This window comes from Bos mutus, chromosome 11 (assembly GCF_027580195.1).
Source record: "Bos mutus isolate GX-2022 chromosome 11, NWIPB_WYAK_1.1, whole genome shotgun sequence".
NCBI lineage: Eukaryota > Metazoa > Chordata > Mammalia > Artiodactyla > Bovidae > Bos > Bos mutus.
In genome coordinates, this window is record NC_091627.1 from 11,118,144 (window position 1) to 11,135,266 (window position 17,123).

At 53.1% G+C, this 17,123-nt stretch overlaps 1 protein-coding gene across 1 annotated transcript in view; it reads right to left on the bottom strand.

Moving 5' to 3' along the window:
* The window catches only part of OLFML2A (olfactomedin like 2A), a 28,692-nt gene extending 12,221 nt beyond the window's left edge, over nucleotides 1-16,471 (bottom strand). Inside the window, exons 1-3 of the mRNA XM_070379005.1 lie at nucleotides 16,221-16,471; nucleotides 8,726-8,989; nucleotides 1,923-2,030 (exon numbers count right to left, since the gene is read on the bottom strand). Of these exons, the coding sequence (XP_070235106.1) occupies nucleotides 1,923-2,030; nucleotides 8,726-8,989; nucleotides 16,221-16,343 (495 nt within the window). The 5' untranslated portion in view covers nucleotides 16,344-16,471. The remainder of the gene's footprint in view (nucleotides 1-1,922; nucleotides 2,031-8,725; nucleotides 8,990-16,220) is intronic.
* Nucleotides 16,472-17,123: the final 652 nt, after the last annotated feature.

A 17,123-nucleotide genomic window follows, 5' to 3' on the forward strand; every position in this document is an offset into this window, starting at 1 on the left:
AGCAGCCCCTAGCCCCACAGGCTTCCTTGGTTTTTCAGATGGTAAAAAATCTGCCTGCAATGCAGGAGACCCAGGTTTCATCCCTAGCTTGGGAAGATCCCCTGGAGAAGGGAATGGCAAACCACTCCAGTATTCTTGCCTTGAGAATTCCATGGACAGAGGAGCCTGGTGGGCTACAGTCCATGGGGTCACAAAGAGTCAGACAGGACTGAGCGACTAACATACACACACACAGCCCCACTCCCACCTGGATCACAGAGAAGACGGAGGCAAACCATGTAAGGCAGCTTTTTCAACCTCAGCACTATTGACATTTGTGTGTTGTGGGACTGTCCTGCATTGTGGGATGTTTAGCAGCATCCCAACCACTGCCCCACTAGAACCAACAGCATCCGCCACCCACTTCCCCCAAATTGTGACAACCAGAAATGGTTCCAGATACACCAGCTGTCCCCTGGGGAGCAAAATCACATAGGGCTGAGAACCACTGGTATAAGGGAAGAAAGCAGAGGGAAGCTGGGACTCCAAAGTGCTGCCTGACATCACAGGAGGTCAGTCCCTCCTGTGATGTTTTTCCCTTAGGCAGAGGAAGCCAGCTCCTCCTGAGGCTGTTCTTTCTGTCTCCTCCCAGTGTTAGCAAAAAACTTCTTTTGTTTTCCACAGCTATCACTTAGTGAACAGAAGCAAAGCAAAGATAATGCAAAACAGAAGATAATTTAAAAATCATTTCTTCCTGGCTGCGGAAATCATTGTCTGGCTCCTCCAGATTGCCTGGCTCACAGTTATGTGAAGTGAGTTAACATTTCCTAAGATTACAAGAGGAAAGAAAGGTCAAAGCAGAACTGTAGAACCAACAACAGGAGGGCCTGGCACGCACTATGCACAGGAAATCCTGGGCACAGGAGAAATTCAACAACTGTTATTATCTTTCTCCCGTGCTGGCACAAAAGAGATACTCACCAAATAATCTTCGAATAGTTAAGTGACCCTGGACTTTGGGGTTCGTAGGGGTTAATAGGGGCTTTCCAGGTGGTGCTAGTGGTAAAGAACCTGCATGCAATGCGGGAGACCCGGGTTCATCCCTGGGTGGGGAAGATCCCCTGGAGAAGGAAATGGCAACCCACTCCAGTATTCTTGCCTGGAGAATCCCATGGACAGAGGAGCCTGGCAGGCTATGGTCCATAGGGTTGCAAACCTTTGGACATGACTGAAATGACTTAGCACGCATGCACACAAGAGGTTAATCTCCCCTTGTGGGGCACAGGATGCCCAGGTGCCCCCTCCCGCTGGAAAGGAAGCCGGGAAAGGAAGCCCCTCACACCCCTGCTGGCAGCTGCATATCCCCGTGCTCTCAGCAGCCCAGCACAGACCGGATGCAGGAAAAGGCGGAGGCCAGGCTGTGCCAGCAGAGATGCAAACCTCAGGCCTGAACCTCCACGCCCGCTCAGCTCTGTCCCTGTCTCAGGGGGCGGTGTCAACCACCCACCAGCCCTCCGGCACATTTGCCCTGAGCAGGAGAAGACACTTAGCACCTCGGTCTCCAGGTAGGTGGGTCCTTGAACAGCCATGCTGCCTTGGGCCTGGCCCCAGGAGGCTTGGCCAGTCCTTCACAACACTCGTGTTTCATATGAATGGCCGCCCCAGACTTGTGCCCTGGTCTTGGTGAACTGAGGGTGGCTACAGGTTCCAGCCCCCTCCACACCCCTTTCACACAACTAGTAGGCGCCTCAGTTTCTCCACCCAGGCCTCCAGCTTCCTGTGGGCCCTCGAGGCCCAGTCGGATCTCCTGCTCAAAGGCGGAACCCTGTGGCCTGCATCTCCTTGTCCAGCTCCCTCCTGGAATCCAGCTTCCTATAGCCACCAGCGTCCAGACAGAACTGCCCAGGCAGCAGCCTGGCCACTGGCTTGAGCTCTGCCCTTACCTCTTCTAATGTGTTCATCTGGGAAGCCACCTTGTGGACGTAGGCGTGCACTTTCATGAGGTCCATGCTGTACAAGGTGCCCTCCAGGAGATCCACCATGGACTGCAGCTGCCGGGGAAGGGTGAGAGTTAGGGAAAAGGCAGAGCACGCGGCAGGACAAGAAGTGCAGTTAGAACTGGACATGGGACAATGAGCTGGTTCAAAATTGGGAAAACAGTACGTCAAGGTTGTATATTGTCACCCTGCTTATTTAACTTGTATGCAGAGTACATCATGTGAAATGCTGGCATGGATGAAGCACAAGCTGAAATCAAGATTGCAGGGAGAAATATCAATAACCTCAGATACGTAGCTGATGACAGAAAGCAAAGAGGAACTAAAGAGCCTCTTGATGAAGGTGAAAGAGGAGAGTGAAAAAACTGGCTTAAAACTTAACATTCAAAAAACTAAGATCATGGCAGCTGGTCCCATCTGCTGCTGCTGCTGCTGCTGCTGCTAAGTCACATCAGTCGTGTCCAACTCTGTGCGACCCCATAGATGGAAGCCCACCAGGCTCCTCTGTCCCTGGGATTCTCCAGGCAAGAACACTGGAGTGGGTCGCCATTTCCTTCTCCAATGCATGAAAGTGAAGTCGCTCAGTCGTGTCCAACTCTCAGCGACCCCATGGACTGTAGCCTACCAGGCTCCTCCGTCCATGGGATTTCCCAGGCAAGAGTACTGGAGTGGGGTGCCATTGCCTTCTCCGCTGGTCCCATCACGTCATGGCAAATAGATGGGGAAAAAATGGAAACAGTGAGAGACTTTATTTTCTTGGGTTCTAAAATCACTGTGGATGGTGACTGCAGCCATAAAATTAAAAGATGCTTGTTCCTTGAAAGAAAAGCTATGACCAACCTAGACAACATATTAAAAGCAGAGATATCACTTTGCCACAAAGGTCCGTATAGTCAAAGCTATGGTTTTTCCAGTAGTCATGTATGGATGTGAGAGATGGACCATAAAGAAGGCTGAGTGCCGAAGAATTGATGCTTTTGAATTGTGGTGCTGGAGAAGACTCTTGAGAGTCCCTTGGACTGCAAGGAGATCAAACCAGTCCATCCTAAAGGAAATCAACCCTGAATATTCATTGGAAGGACTGATGCTGAGGCTGAAGCTCCAGTACTTTGGTGACCTGATGCGAATAGCCGACTCATGGAAAAGACCCTGATGCTGGGAAAGATTGAAGGCAGGAGGAGAAGGGAATGACAGAGGATTAGATGGTTGGATGACATCACCGACTCAATGGACATGAGTTTGAGCAAGTTCCAGGAGATAGTGAAGGACAGGGAAGCCTGGCGTGCTGCAGTTGATGGGGTCACAAAGAGTTGGACACGACTAAGCATATTTCACATATGGCAGGCGCTGTGTCGGGGCCTGAATGAACCACTTCACTTAATCCATAACAACCCCGAGGACAGTGGAGCAGTGGACACCGAAGGAGCTCTATCCACACCCCCTGGATCCCTGCTTCTGTTTCTCGTGCCCAACCCTGGCTTCCACATGCCTACCTTTTAACAGCCTGTATCTGTGACTCTCTTCAAAGAGCCACTTTGCCCCTCAAAGTGTTTGGGAGTGTGTGTCCTCCTGGGGCAGTCTGCAGGCAAGGGCTGACTGGTGTGGACATCTAGAAGTCAGAATCCTAGCCACGCAGGACAAGTGAGCTGCCACTCATACTCCAGCGTCCCCTGCAGCTGGGGCTGGCACTTGGCCTGAAACCATGCCCCTACTGGGCTCCTTCCCTTCCCCCTCCCTCCCCAGTCCTCCTGCTGCTTCATCTGCTTCAGTATCAGTTCCTCCTGGGAGCCCTTTCATAATAAGTCATCTGCACAAGAGTCTGCTTCTGGGCACCTGACCTGTGATAAGGTTTGGAGGTCTTTTATCTCGGTCGTGCAGATCGGGAAGCTGCTGCTTAGAGAGGTGAAGCCAAGGCCCCCAGCTGTTAAATGGTGGAGCCAGAAGCAGAGCCCAGATTGGTATAAACCAAAACCTCTTTCCCATCATGCTTTACTGTGCCTGTCTGGGTTCAAATGGGGAAACTGAGGCCAAGAGATAGGGAGGGGCTTGCACAACCAGTCAGTAGCAGATGCCACGTCTCCCTCACCCAGTTCGCGGCTCTCCCCTCAGCTGCCCAACTCCATCCCCTCTCCGTCACACCTCATCAGGACATGACCCTTCCCTCCAGATGGCCAGGATGCCAGTGAGACTGTCAGGGAAACCTTGGCACAAAGGGCCAGTTGGGAAATCAGCTTTCCCTTGCCTCTAGTGGGCAGTTCCTCCAGTCCACCCCCTGTATGCATTCTCAGGGCCTGAGCAGGCCGGCGCTCCTGTTTGGCCTTGGCCAGCTGTTTCCAACAGTTTTACTCCCACTCTCCCAGGGGTGTTCAAGCTGTTTTAAGCCAGGCAGTTCTTCTCTGAGTAGACTCTGATCTCGAAAACAGAAAAAGGGGGACTCTGGTGGAAGCAGGAAAAGGGCCCTGAGCCTCCTCTGCTTCCCCACAACCTTGTTCAGCCTTGGAAGGGTTGCGTGGTACCCCCAGGGCTCTGTGGAGTTCAGTTTCAGAACTGTGCAGTTTCAGAACTAGACGCTCCTGGGTCTCAGCTTCTCTCTGGGAGGCGGGCAGCAGGGGTATGGTGCACAGCAGCACAGTCTGGACAGGGCTCAGCTCAGAGTGGGTGCATAGCAAGGGCTTCATGAATATCAGTGATGAGTACCATTCCAGGAGGCTAAAAGGGACCTCCCAGCTTCATTTCTGTTGCCTTCAAGGCCACCAAAACTGGCTTCCTGAAGCACAACTTTGACCATGGGTCACTCCCCTGCCAGATGGCTCGCTGTGGCTCCCCACTGCCCAGGTGGGGCTTCTAATCTGCTAAGCTTGGCACTCAAGGTCTCTTCGATCTGCCCCTGCCATCTTCTTTGGCCTCAGCAAATGCTCACTGTGGCCCAGGCATTAAGGACAGTGATGACAATACAGACAAGAGCTTCCGTGATCCTTCTTAGGCTGTCAAGGAGTGCAGAGTGACACAGAGGTGTCCGGATCAGGAAACACAGACGGAAACACACACAGGTGCCCAGGTCACTGACGGCGGGGCACTGACTTGTCTGGGAGTGGGTGTGGGTTGATAAAGTCTGTCAGGAGGAAGTCTGAACTGAACTCTGAAGGACAAGCGCAAATTGAGCAACGATGGCCGGAGACAGACATTCCAGGCCAAGGGAACAGCTCGTGCAAAGAGCTGAAGGTGTGAAGACACATGGCGTGTTTGAGCTGAGCTACTCAAAGTGTGGTCTGCAGACCAGCACCATTCCCAGTCCAAGCTGCTCATTACCAGTCTGTGATTAAGTAATTACACAAAGCAAGAGTAGACTTTCATAAAATTTCAGAGCCGTTCGACAGAGAAATTTTGTATCTGTGGACCCTACTAATCCAACACTGGACTTGTATTTAGTGTTTTTGTTTATATTCCATTTCATTTGTCTAACAACTAATTTTATAGTATTTTACAAAATATTGACTCTTGACAGATTTTTAAAAAACTGGTCTTTCACCACATACAGTTTGAGAAGCACAATATGGAACTGACCGGTGGCTAGTAAGGCTGGGACAGACAAAGGTGAGGAGGCACCCTGGGTCATACCCACTCTACTTACTCTCACCTAGCCTGTCTTTATTGCTGCTCTGCCTGAGGGACTCCTACACATCCCTCAATGCCCAGTTCTAATGTTACCTCCTCCTCAGGACTACCACAGCCCCTGGGATGTTGCTTGGTCTAGCACTGACTACCTAGCCATTATTGGGATCAGGAGCTGTGTCCCCAAAGGACTGGGATTTCTCAAGGGTGGGGCCACATCTAGTTCATGTCCAGAAGGAAAGGGAGTGAAGAGGTGAGAAACACTGCTCCTCCCTGCAGCCAACCTTCCCAAGAAAGGGGATCTAGAATCCCATTCTTCTTCCTCGGAGCCATGCAACTAAGGTCAAGTAACAGCTGCAGTTCTTAGCTTGAGGGGAAGGGTTGAGGTAGAGACAAGGTGCAGGTACAGGTGGGTATGCTCTGTTGTCCTCCACAGTGGCTTCTCCTAACCTCTTCTCCTGGGATGGTGGGGGAAACCCACGGAGGAAGGCGGAGCCACACCAAATAGGAGAGGCCTCAGCCCTGTCTTGTACTGCCTCTGCCATGGCTTCTCTTGGGGCTCTCTGGGTACCTCTCAGGCCCTCACTTTTGCTCCTAAGGTGTCGAGGAGGCAGAGTATCTTCTCTGGGCTCTTCCTGCAATCCCACCTGTTGGGTTAATCCCACCACTGCCCCACTCTAGTCCTCTAAGGCTGAATAAAAAATCCCATGGCTGCTGTGCACTGAAAGGCCTATGGGATAGCTCCGGGCTAAGAGAACTGCCCAGTGACCTCTCCACTGGGCAAGGGGACACAGCAGAGAATTCTTGGGTTCAAATCTTAGTGCTGCCAATTTCTTGCTCTGATCTTAGGCAAGTCACAGTTCCCCTCTGGGACTCAGATTCCTCCCCCAAGTAAAGCTGGGAACATAAGTTCCCTCTCCAAAGGGTTGTAGCAAGGATTAAACCAGCTAGCCTTTAGAAAAAGGTTTTGTCTATCCTCGTGTCCAGTATGCTTACAATCGGGTTACTGGGAAGTGGATATAAGCAAAAGTTGGATTTGTCCCTGTGACTGAAGACTGGCCTCTGGCTTCTGTCCCTGGAGTCTGCAGGGTGCTAGTGGATTTGGGGGACACTGTGGTCCAGGAACTGCCAAGTTGTCAAGAAGTCACTTGGGGACTTCCCTGATGGTACATTGCATAAGAATTGCTTGTCAATGCAGGGGACACTGGTTCAATCCCTGGTCCAGGAAGATTCCACATGCCGCAGAGCAACTAAGTCCATGTGCCGCAACTACTGAGCCTGTACTCTCTAGCCTGCAAGTTGCAACTGCTGAAGCCTGAGCACCTAGAACCTGTGCTCTGCAGCAAGAGAAACCACCACAATGAGAAGCCCATGCACTGCAACAAAGAGTAGCCCCCCGGTCCCCACAACTAGAGAAAAGCCCCCTCAGCAACAAAGACTCATCTCAGCCAAAAATAAAATAAAGAAAGCATTTCGTTCCTTTAAAAAAAAATAAGCCACTTGGCCTAAAATTCACCCCACCCCCCTGCCCCCTGCAACTTTGAGAGTTTTGGTATCCATCCAGTTGTTACAAAAATAAAACTAAAGTTAAATTTAAAGAAAATATTTTGAGCCAAATGTTGGAGATGATTCTTCCCGGGGCCTCTTGCTTTTCTGTGTGTCTTGCCTGCAGACACGCTGACTGTTCTTGTTCCAGGCCACCTTGTTGTAGAGTGAACAGACTCGGAGCAGCCAGAGAATGTTTCCCTCCAGAGCAGGGAAGGTGGGTTTGATGCTCCTCATAAGAGATTTGGATTCTCTACGTAGGAGCTCTTCTCTTGGAAGACATCCCACTGAATGTGCACGTGCTATCCAGCCCTCACTGCATCACCCCACGGGAAGTGAGTGGGAGAACCAGTGCAAGAAAGTGGAGGCACTCTGGTGACCATGAGTAATAAAGCCCTTTGTCTCTGGCTCACATCTTCTGCCAGTGTCCATGAAACTGGCAGGCTAACTTGTTAGCTTACACGTAGGGCAACATCTCAGCGAACGTGACAGTTCTTGACACGAAAAGGGCAAAATAGACGCGTTTGGAAGAAATTATAAAAGAAATAGATCCTCTCAAAAGCCACCAAATTCTCTGTGATGACCTACAGGGGTGATGGGAGGGAGGCTCCTGAGGGAGGGGATACATGCATACTTAGAGCTAATTCACGCTGTTGTACAGCAGAAACTAACACAACATCGTAAGGCAATTGTCCTCCAGTTTGAGAAAAAGCCATCAAATTATCTGGGCTATTACAAAAAGGAAGATAGGAGAGCAGGGTGATTTAGAACACATGCTTTGGACATGGATCTGAGTTCAAATCTGAGCCCCACCAGGCCCTCCAAGGACGGAGTTCTGCATGGTGTGAATGGTACGTGGGTGCCTGGCTGGCTGGGTAGCTGTGATCTCCTTGTCCACGTCTATCCAAGCTATGGGTCCTGGTGGTGGGCCTGGCACAGGGCTGGGTCACCCAGAGGTGGCGCCTCTTTCTAATCTTCCCGTGGTGGGTGTGTAGTTATAACATTCACATAAAAACAGGGTGTAGACTTAAGGCTGCATGTCATATGAGCACTCGGGCCAGTTACCTAACTTGTCCAAGCCTCAGTTTTCTCACCTATAAAATGACGGCAAAGATCCCACATTTCACCGAATGGATTAAGAATTTAGAGAAATAATGTAGAGGAGAAAAAGAGCTTAGCACAACATCTGGCACGAAGGTGGTACATGAATACGGAAAAGTTATGACATGAAACAATCAGGTGCCACAAAATTTCAAATGCTATGTGGAGGTGACGATGGATGACCTGGTTTGGGGAAAACCAGGACACTCGGCTGGATGGTAATGAGACAGTAAAGGGCTGTCTCCAGGTAAACTCGCCAGAGCAGGCTGCCTCCATCGCTGACTGGCCCAGTGGCCTTAGGCAAGATGTGGTTGCCTCCCAGGGAGCCTCTGTTTCCTCACCTGTGAAATGGGGCGAGGACAACCCCCCTCCTAACATGTGCGGCCCTCTCCTAACATGTGCGGCCCTCTCACTGGAGGGCCGGCCCGCCAGCCCAGGCTAGGTGTTGGTGTAGGAGGGGCCCCATCGCGCCTCTCCTCCAGAAGGTCTACCTTGAGGAGCTCGGGTGCCTGTTTCTTGAGTTTCTCCATCTTCCACTCGTTCTCGCAGGGGTTGAGCGAGGAGGGCGGCGCCGTGCAGGAGCAGCGGCAGTCGGTGCCGGAGCTCACCGTCTCCACCGTGTAGAAGTCCTCCACGCGCGCCCGCCCGCTGCGCACCCGGCTGCACGCGTCCTTGCTCAGCGGCCGCATGATGCACTTGCAGCGGCAGTCGGAGCCCTCCGAGGTCATGCGCACCTGGTCCACGTCGCCGAACACCTGCAGAGAGGCCGTGGTGAGCTGAAGGCCAGGGCTGGGGCGAGGGGAGTGTTCCCCTTCCCTCCGTCCTTTTCCTTCAAGCCCGCCCTGAGAGGCCACACACCCGATGTCTTAAGTGTGGTCACTGGGGGCAGCAGAACTTTCAGCCTTCAGGAGTCAGCTGGGTGAGATCAGTGGCAGGCACCAGGCTCCAGCCTGCTTTGCCCTCACACACCAGCAGGGCCCTGGGAGTCCCAGCCAGAACTCCCCTAGCTGGCTCAGCCCGCCCATCCTGGGCTCCAGGCTCTCAGGGCACAGCTATTTATGACTCAGTCAACAAACCCACACCTTTGAGCTCTCACTGAAGCCACCAGGACCCAGGCAAATTCAAGGCCCCCTTGGGCTTTCTGCCAAGCCCACCCCCATGAGCATCCCAGCGTCCTCTGGGAAGGGCAGTAGGCACTCCATTTCTGCTCTGAGCCCTCAGACACCTGTTTGAAGCCCTGGCCTCTGCCAGACTCTGGGTAGGAGCTGGAGGTGCAGAAGAAGTAGACAGAGGGGCATCCTTGACCTTCTCAGCCATGGGAGAAGTTGATGCAGTGAGCCCTGAGATCCAGAGAAAGACACCCATGAAGACTGCTCGGAGAAGGGCACCCCGGGGGACATTTCTAAGCATGAGTAGAACAGTCCAGGGAGAGCAAGTCAGATGTGCAAAGACAAGCAAGGACTGGGTACCTTGGGAGCCTGGAGGAGGTTCATTCTGGCTCGTGCCTACAGAGAGCCTGGTGGTAGGAGGTAAGGCTGAGGGAGGCAGAGCCTGACCCATGGAGGGCCCTTAAAACTGGCTGAGGATCTGGTCTTCTTCCTGAAAACACTGGGAAGTCATGGAAGGGTTATCAGCAGGAGAGAGCCAGGGCCAGGTCTGCAGGGCACTCAGTCAGCCTGCTTTGTGGACAGACGGTGGATGGAGGAGGCAAGCCTGGGATGTGGAGCCCAGGGAGGAGACATTTATTGAGAACTCACTGAGCACTGGGGAGGTGTGGGGCGGTGGTGAGGAACACAGCCATGGGCCACCTACAGCTGTGTGCACTCGGGCAGATTACTTAACCTCTCCGTGCCTCAGTTTCTTCACCTGTAAAAGGAGGGTACTGCTAGTGAGTATATCGAACAAAAGACTGTGAGGACTGAGAGACAGAATACCAGGAATATGTTGTAGTTGTTATTATTAGCACCAATAATCCTGACAGGGGCTTGTTTATCCCTCTATATTTCTCCATGTGGGTACATTGGTAGGTATTCTTTTTATTTATTTGTTTGGCTGTGCCAGGTCTTAATTGCAGCACCTGGGATCTTTGATCTTTGTCGCGGCAAGTGAACCCTTAGTAACGGCGTGTGGGATCTAGTTCCCTGACCAGAGATTGAATCCTGGCCCCCTGCGTTGGGAGCATGGAGTCTCAGCCACTGGACCACCAAGGAACTTCCTAGACGTTCTTAGCAGCGTTCTCCAGATGCGATAATAGCCCTGGAGCCAGCAAATAACTTGTTCAAGGGGATGAGAGCCCAACACTGGTAGACCTGCTGTCCCGCGGGGGTGAGGAGGGTAGGGAAGGGGGCGCTGTGGTGGAAGTTTTGTCCGGGGTCCTCTGTGGGGCAAGTGTGCCCTGGGCCCAGCTGGGCAATTCTCTGCGCCCATGAGCACTAACAGCCAGGCTGAGATGATGTACATTCTTTAGATCGCCGCTAATGCGGTAAGCCTGCCTTTGCTTTGAGACTTCTGGGCCCCCTTCCCAGCTCTGCTGGAACCCCTAGTCACCCCCACCCACTCCCACAGGTGGGGCAAAGAGCCCAGCAAGTGGATGTGGGTGTGTTCTGTGTGGCCCAGGCCAAAGAGGCCTCTTCCTGGGGACTCACCCATAATCCAACACCCATCCTCACCAGCAGCGGCCTCCACATGACTGCAACATTCCTTCCCTCCTCAGATGAGGTGCTACGTCCTGATGGGGGCGGCCAAGGCCCTGACACAGGCCAGGAGGCAGGAGTCAGAAGAGGACCTCCACTCCAGCCCCAGCTGCCAGGAGCCTGGGGCAAGGGCCCCGCCTCCTGTGGTCACAGTGTCCTGTGGTGCTTGACTGGAAGCAGCAGAGCCTCATGGAAAGAAACCAGGCCTGGGCTCACATCCCAGCTCCCACATGTCCTCCTCGCATGGCCCTGACCCCTCTGAGTCTCAGCCTCCTCCTCTGTAAAATGGGGAGGATAACAGTCCTTTCCCCATAAGCTTGTCCTGAGGCTGAAATGAGTCAACACATGTGGAGCACCTAGCATAGAACAGCTGCTCTCTACTTGCTACTGAAGTTGCTGCCAATAACCCTTTTGCATGTTTGTACGTAGTTTTCTACCTCTGTGCTCTCACCACAACCACACATCTTGGAGAGGAGAAATCTGAGTCTCAGAGAAGGTGAGGGATTTGCCCAGGGTCGCACAGCACAGCCTGACTCCAAAATGTAGTTCCCATGCAAGTCACCAGGCAAGGGCTTCTCCACAGCAACTGAGCTGGGAGAGAGATGGTGGCCCTGGAAGGATCAGGCCTTGGTCGGGCAGGGGAAATGGATCTGATCCATTTTGCCCTCAGTCTGCAGGCTGGGGTTACTGCCAAGCAGGAAAGTCCCTGCCTGAGCCCCCATCTTTCCCTGCAGCCTCACTCAGCACACACTGCTGCTAAAGCCCCCAGGAGTGTGGGTGGCTTGTGCTTAAAAAGATCCCCAGCTCTTTGCAAGGAAATCCCACAGTAAGAGGCCAAGAAGGCATGTTTGATATTTCTGAAGAGAGATGGATAAATCTGGCCAGAATGGAGAAGTGGGGTTTCAACCTAGAAAATGTTCTAGGAACAGAACAGATTGTGTCACCTGGAGGTTGAAGCTTCCCTCTTCTCTCATGGCCAGCCCAGATTCACCAAGTGGCAGTTTCCACATGTCCTTCTGCAGGCAAAGATCTCCCCTAGAGCCCATGGTCTTCTGGACACCGCCTCCAGATGCACCCCACGGGCACCCCAACTTAATCCATTCAAAACTGGGCCCACCATCTTCTCCCAAACCCACGTCTATCTACCCTCCTGCACAACTCAGATCTTTGAGCCTCCTCTTTGCTCTCACCACTCTCACCAGAACAAACCCACCAGTCATATTCTTCTGATGTGTGTGCATAAGTGCTCAGTTGCGAAGTCATGTCCAACTCTTTGCAACCCCATGGACTGTAGCCCATCAGGCTCCCCTGTCTGTGGGATTTCCCAGGTAAGAATACTGGAATAGGTTGCCATTTCCTCTCCAGGGGATCTTCCAGACCCAGGAATTGAACCTGTGTCTCCTGCACTGGCAGGCAGATTGTTTACCACTGTGCCACATAAGAAGCCTGTTCTTCCAATGCTTCATCCTAAATATCTTCTATCTCAATGGTCTCCACTCCCTGGCCACAGCCTAAGCTCAGGTTGCATTAACTGCTTAGTTAATGCAACTGCTACCTAGAGAATACATGGGGCTTCCCTGCTGGCTCAGTGGTAAAGAACATGCCTGCCAATGCAAGAGACATGAGAGTTGCGGATTTGATCCCTGAGTGGGGAAGATTCCCTGGAGAAGGAAATGGCAACCCACTCCAGTATTCTTGCCTGGGAAATCTCATGGACAGAGGAACCTCACAGGCTACAGTCTATGGAATTGTAAGGAGTCAGACATGACTTAGCGACTAAAGCAAGTATGGTTAATAGACCTATTTAGCAACTAAACAACAGACAATATAGGGAGCCGCCTCTCTGCTCGATTAATCTTCCAAAGCTCCTCTTTGATGATCTGTTATTCTCTTGCTCCACAAACCTCCATGAGTTCTCAGCTGGGAGATGTGCCTCAGAATTACCTGGGATGGGATAACTTGGAAAATGCAGATGCCCTGTCCTTATTCCACCTTGACTCAGACTCTCCCAGGCTTCTCAGGTATTTGGGTGCCCACTAAAGGCTGAGAATCCTGGAGCCCCAGGAATCTCCAAACTCCCCAGGTTCCCTGTCTTGGATTTTTGAGCAGCCCCTACCTGACTCTCTTGAGTCTCATTGTTCAAGTCTGTCAAATGGGGAAATCCTGAATGTTGTGTAAGATCTTGAATGTAAACCCTAGGCAGAGGGCTTGGCACCCAGGATGTTCTTCACGTGCCCCAGCCAGTAGGAGAGATGGGGCAAGACTTTTCCTGCAGAGAGACCCGAGGGGCCTGGCTTGGCCCCACGCTCTGTTTTGTGCAGAAGGACTCCATCACTGTGCAGCCCTGGCCGGCTATGGAGCCTGTTTCCAATTACACCCACAGGCGGCAACTCCCTGAGTGGAGGAGCAGCAACACCTAAGCCTCTGAGTACGGCCTGGACTGGAACATCTGATCCAGCCTGGGATACCACCCGCTGCTTGTGCCAGCCCCTCCTGCTCCCCTGGGCCAGCTCCCACAGGCCTTGGTACCTCCTCCCTGTCCTCAGGCCTCTGATCAGCAGCAGGGCTGCCCAAAGATCCCCTTCCCACTCCTGAATGCATGGAGGAAATGAGGTGTCAGCAGCTCTTTCACAGATGGGGAGACTGAGGAAGAGATGTGGAATTCTCAGCCACATTCCAAGGACCTACAGCAAAAAAGCAGGTTCCTGGAGGCCTCTGGTACTGTGCCTGGGTGTCACGTGGTCACCTGTCTATCCAGCCTAACCTCCTCACTGGGCAGCCCCTCAGAAATGCCAGGAAGCTGTGAACGCCTCTCACTGGACAAAACTCTTCCTTAGATGGAAACCCCAAGTCCTGTTTAGGAGAGACCTGGTTATAAACACAAAATTAAAACATGCCAAGCGAGGAGCTGGCCACAGGCGTTCTGGGGTTACGTTGCCCCTGCACCCCTGAAAGTCCTGGGCAGAAGGGGAAGCCAGACCTCCCAAGAGCAGGAAGTCTGAAGCAGGGCCAACTTAACCCTTTAGGGCCCTAGACAGACTTCACTTCCCAGATTGGCCCTCCAAAGAGCTCGCCCCTCACCCTCAGAAAATAGGATGGGCTTGGAGGAAGGAGGATTGTTGGGGGAGGGAGGGTAATAATGAAAACAGCTCTCTCTCAGAGCCAGCAGGAGTCTGGCTGTGCTGAGGAATGCAGAGTAAATTCACCCATCACTTGATTTTTATTTTTCCCAGCTGGGTGAGTGCTGTGGGTGGGAGGTGTCCGGGGGAGGGCTGTGCTGAGTCCCCCAGCTGCTTCATCCTCCACACTCTGGGATGTGCCTCCCCGCCCCACCAGCCCCAGCTTGCCCTGGGACAGCACGCGCACGCGCGCGCACACACACACACACACACGCGCACACACGCACACACACCCACCCTAGCAAGTGTTTGGCTGACTCACTACATAAACAGGGTGTTGGGTTTTCTTTGTCTTTGCTTTGAATGCAAGCCCTCCCCCACAAGCTCTATAGTCCTCGGCATGGCTCAGAGGATGCCCAAGACCAAATATCCCTCCCAGCTAGAGAAATAAGAGATGGCAAAGTGCTGATCAGGTTATCTGGGGTTTTTTGCTCACTTGTTCCTGGACCTGACCCAGGTCAGGGAATCCTAGAAGGCGCTATATGGAAAGAAAGTTGGGAAGATGTTTTTCCAATGGGGGATCTGAGGTCCAGAAATAGGCAGTGACTTGCCCAAAGTCACACAGTCTAAGAACAACAAAGGGCCAAAGAAACCTAGGTTTTTTGATTCACAAACCAGCTTTCTACACACCCTAATTTCCCATCTGTAAAATGGGAATGCTACTCATTCCCTCCTTATCTTTGGAGTACATGCTCAAGACTGCAGCTCACTTGTTTATATACCCTGAGCTGAATCTTCAGGCTGAGGGTCTGCCAGTGCCTACTGCTCATATACTTACCATGTGGCTAGTGGCCTCTGCCCTTTACCTGCCTGTGGACAGGGCAGCCTCACCTCCTACCCAGGAAAGGGGCTGAAGGGACATCAAGAGAAGTCACTCTTATTCTCATGCTCTGCAAGAATAAGGGCTCTACCTCCCTCCTACCTCTCACTTTTCCCCAGCCCTGACTCAGTCCTCACCCGGTCGTTTCTAAAACATCCTCAAGGGGTCCCTGCTCTGACTGACTCAAAGTGCTTCTCCTGTCTACATTCTGGATCTCACCCTCTTTTGGGGTCTCTGTGGTGAGATTTCAAAATCACAGTAGCATTTACTGGGCACATACTAGCTGCCAAAGTGGTGTTAAGCATTATCCAGGCTTGATCTCTCTCATATAGAGATCATCGACTGCAGGAAGTGAGAACTATGTTGTTATTCCCATATTTACAGGTCAGGAAATTGGAGGCTCAGAGAGGTAAAGGCTCAAGGTCACTTGGATGAGAGGTGAAGGTGGGATTTGAACCCAGATCTGCTTGACATCAGAGCAGAACCTTTTAGCCACAACTGAGAACATCTTGATCACTTCTGCAGACATGGTGTCCTCTAGAGCAGGGATCCCTAACCTCCAGGATCTACTCCCTGATGATATGAAGTGAAGCTATTATAATTAATAATAATAGAAATAAAGTGCACAATTAATGTAATGTGAAAAACTATCTTCCACGAAATCCATCCCTGGTGCCAAAAAGGTTGGGACTGCCACTCTACAGGGTACGTCAGATTTCTGGCAGGAACACCAGAAGGCAGGAAGGACCAGTCCAGCTGGATTCACTGGGGAGGGACTCTGGGTCCTCAGTATGGGCTGAAAGCCTTGGCCCAGGGCCTGCTACAAACCTTGGAGTCGCTAGGTAGCAGTTACCAGGGCTCTGTCCCACGTGCGTTAGCCTCCCACGGAAACTTTGAGCCAGATCTCTAGGCTGCCCCTGCCCAGCGCTCTTGGGAATCACCTCCCTAGGCTGGAGACTCCATCGCCTTCTGCACCCCCTTCAAGCTCCCAGCGCCCCTTCTCCCTAGCTCAGGATTTCAGTACTGAACTTCTGCCCTCACTGGACTGTGTCCAGCGCCCCTTCCTGATGCTCCGGGTCCCAAACACCCCTACCATCTCCAGTGCTTCTTCCCCATGCGCTCCTGTCCTGGTGTCCCGGTCCCTACAGCCTCCCTATTAAGCTCGAGGTCGGGTCTCGCCTGTCCTGGTCCTCGGTTCCCGGCCCCACACAGTGCCTGGTCTGCAGCCCCAGCCACAGCGCCCCCTCGCGCTCGGCTCTACCGACCTGCGCCCGGATCGGAGGGCAGCGCTTACCTTACTGTCGGCGCGCACCGGGCCCACGCGCAGCAGCAGCAGCAGCAGAGGCAGCAGAAGCAGAGGCAGCGGCCGGGGCCCAGGCCGGGACCTGGGCCTGGTGGGGAGGGCGGCTGCGGCCATACGGAGACGGGTACGGACGGCGGGCACCGACAGCACGCGCGGACGCCGGGAAGCGCGGGCCGCACTGCGAGCTGGGCGCCGCGGTCAGCTCTACCCGCGCGGCGTGCCCCCAGTCCGCCCGCGGCTCCCCGCCCCGCGACCCCTCCCGCGCCGCTGGGGGCGGAGCTGGGATGGAGGGGGGCACCCCACCCCTCTGGCCCGCTCCCAGCCGGGCCTCTTTGCCATTGGGCGGCTCTCCAAAGGGCATCCCTGCAAGGACACTAAAAAAGGGTCTGGTTCGGAACCCGCAGTAGCAGCTGGGGCAGTGAAGGAGCGCAGGCTCTCCACACCGAGTGAGGTCCTGTTCTTTGAGATGTAGGATCTTGGGAGTGTCTCTTCGGCTCTCTGACCTTCAATTTCCCGTCTGTTAAATGGGAAAAATAGTGCTTCCCTTTTGGAGTTGGTTGTAAAGTTCAGAGGAGGGATGTTTCCAGGGCACGCGAGTCTTGTAGATCTCCAAACACCCCGACCGTGCCAGCTCCACCCTTCTCCTGGCTCAGACTTCTCTCTCTTGCAAGGTCCAGTTCTTCCCCTCTGCGAGATCCCTCCCGTCAACCCCCAACTAAACTCCTGTAGCTCCAATCATTTAAACACCCTCCTAAGGCAATGGCACCCCACTCCAGTACTCTTGCCTGGGAAATCCCATGGACGGAGGAGCCTGGTAGGCTGCAGTCCATGGGGTCGCTAAGAGTCGGACACGACTGAGCAACTTCACTTTCGCTTTTCACTTTCATGCATTGG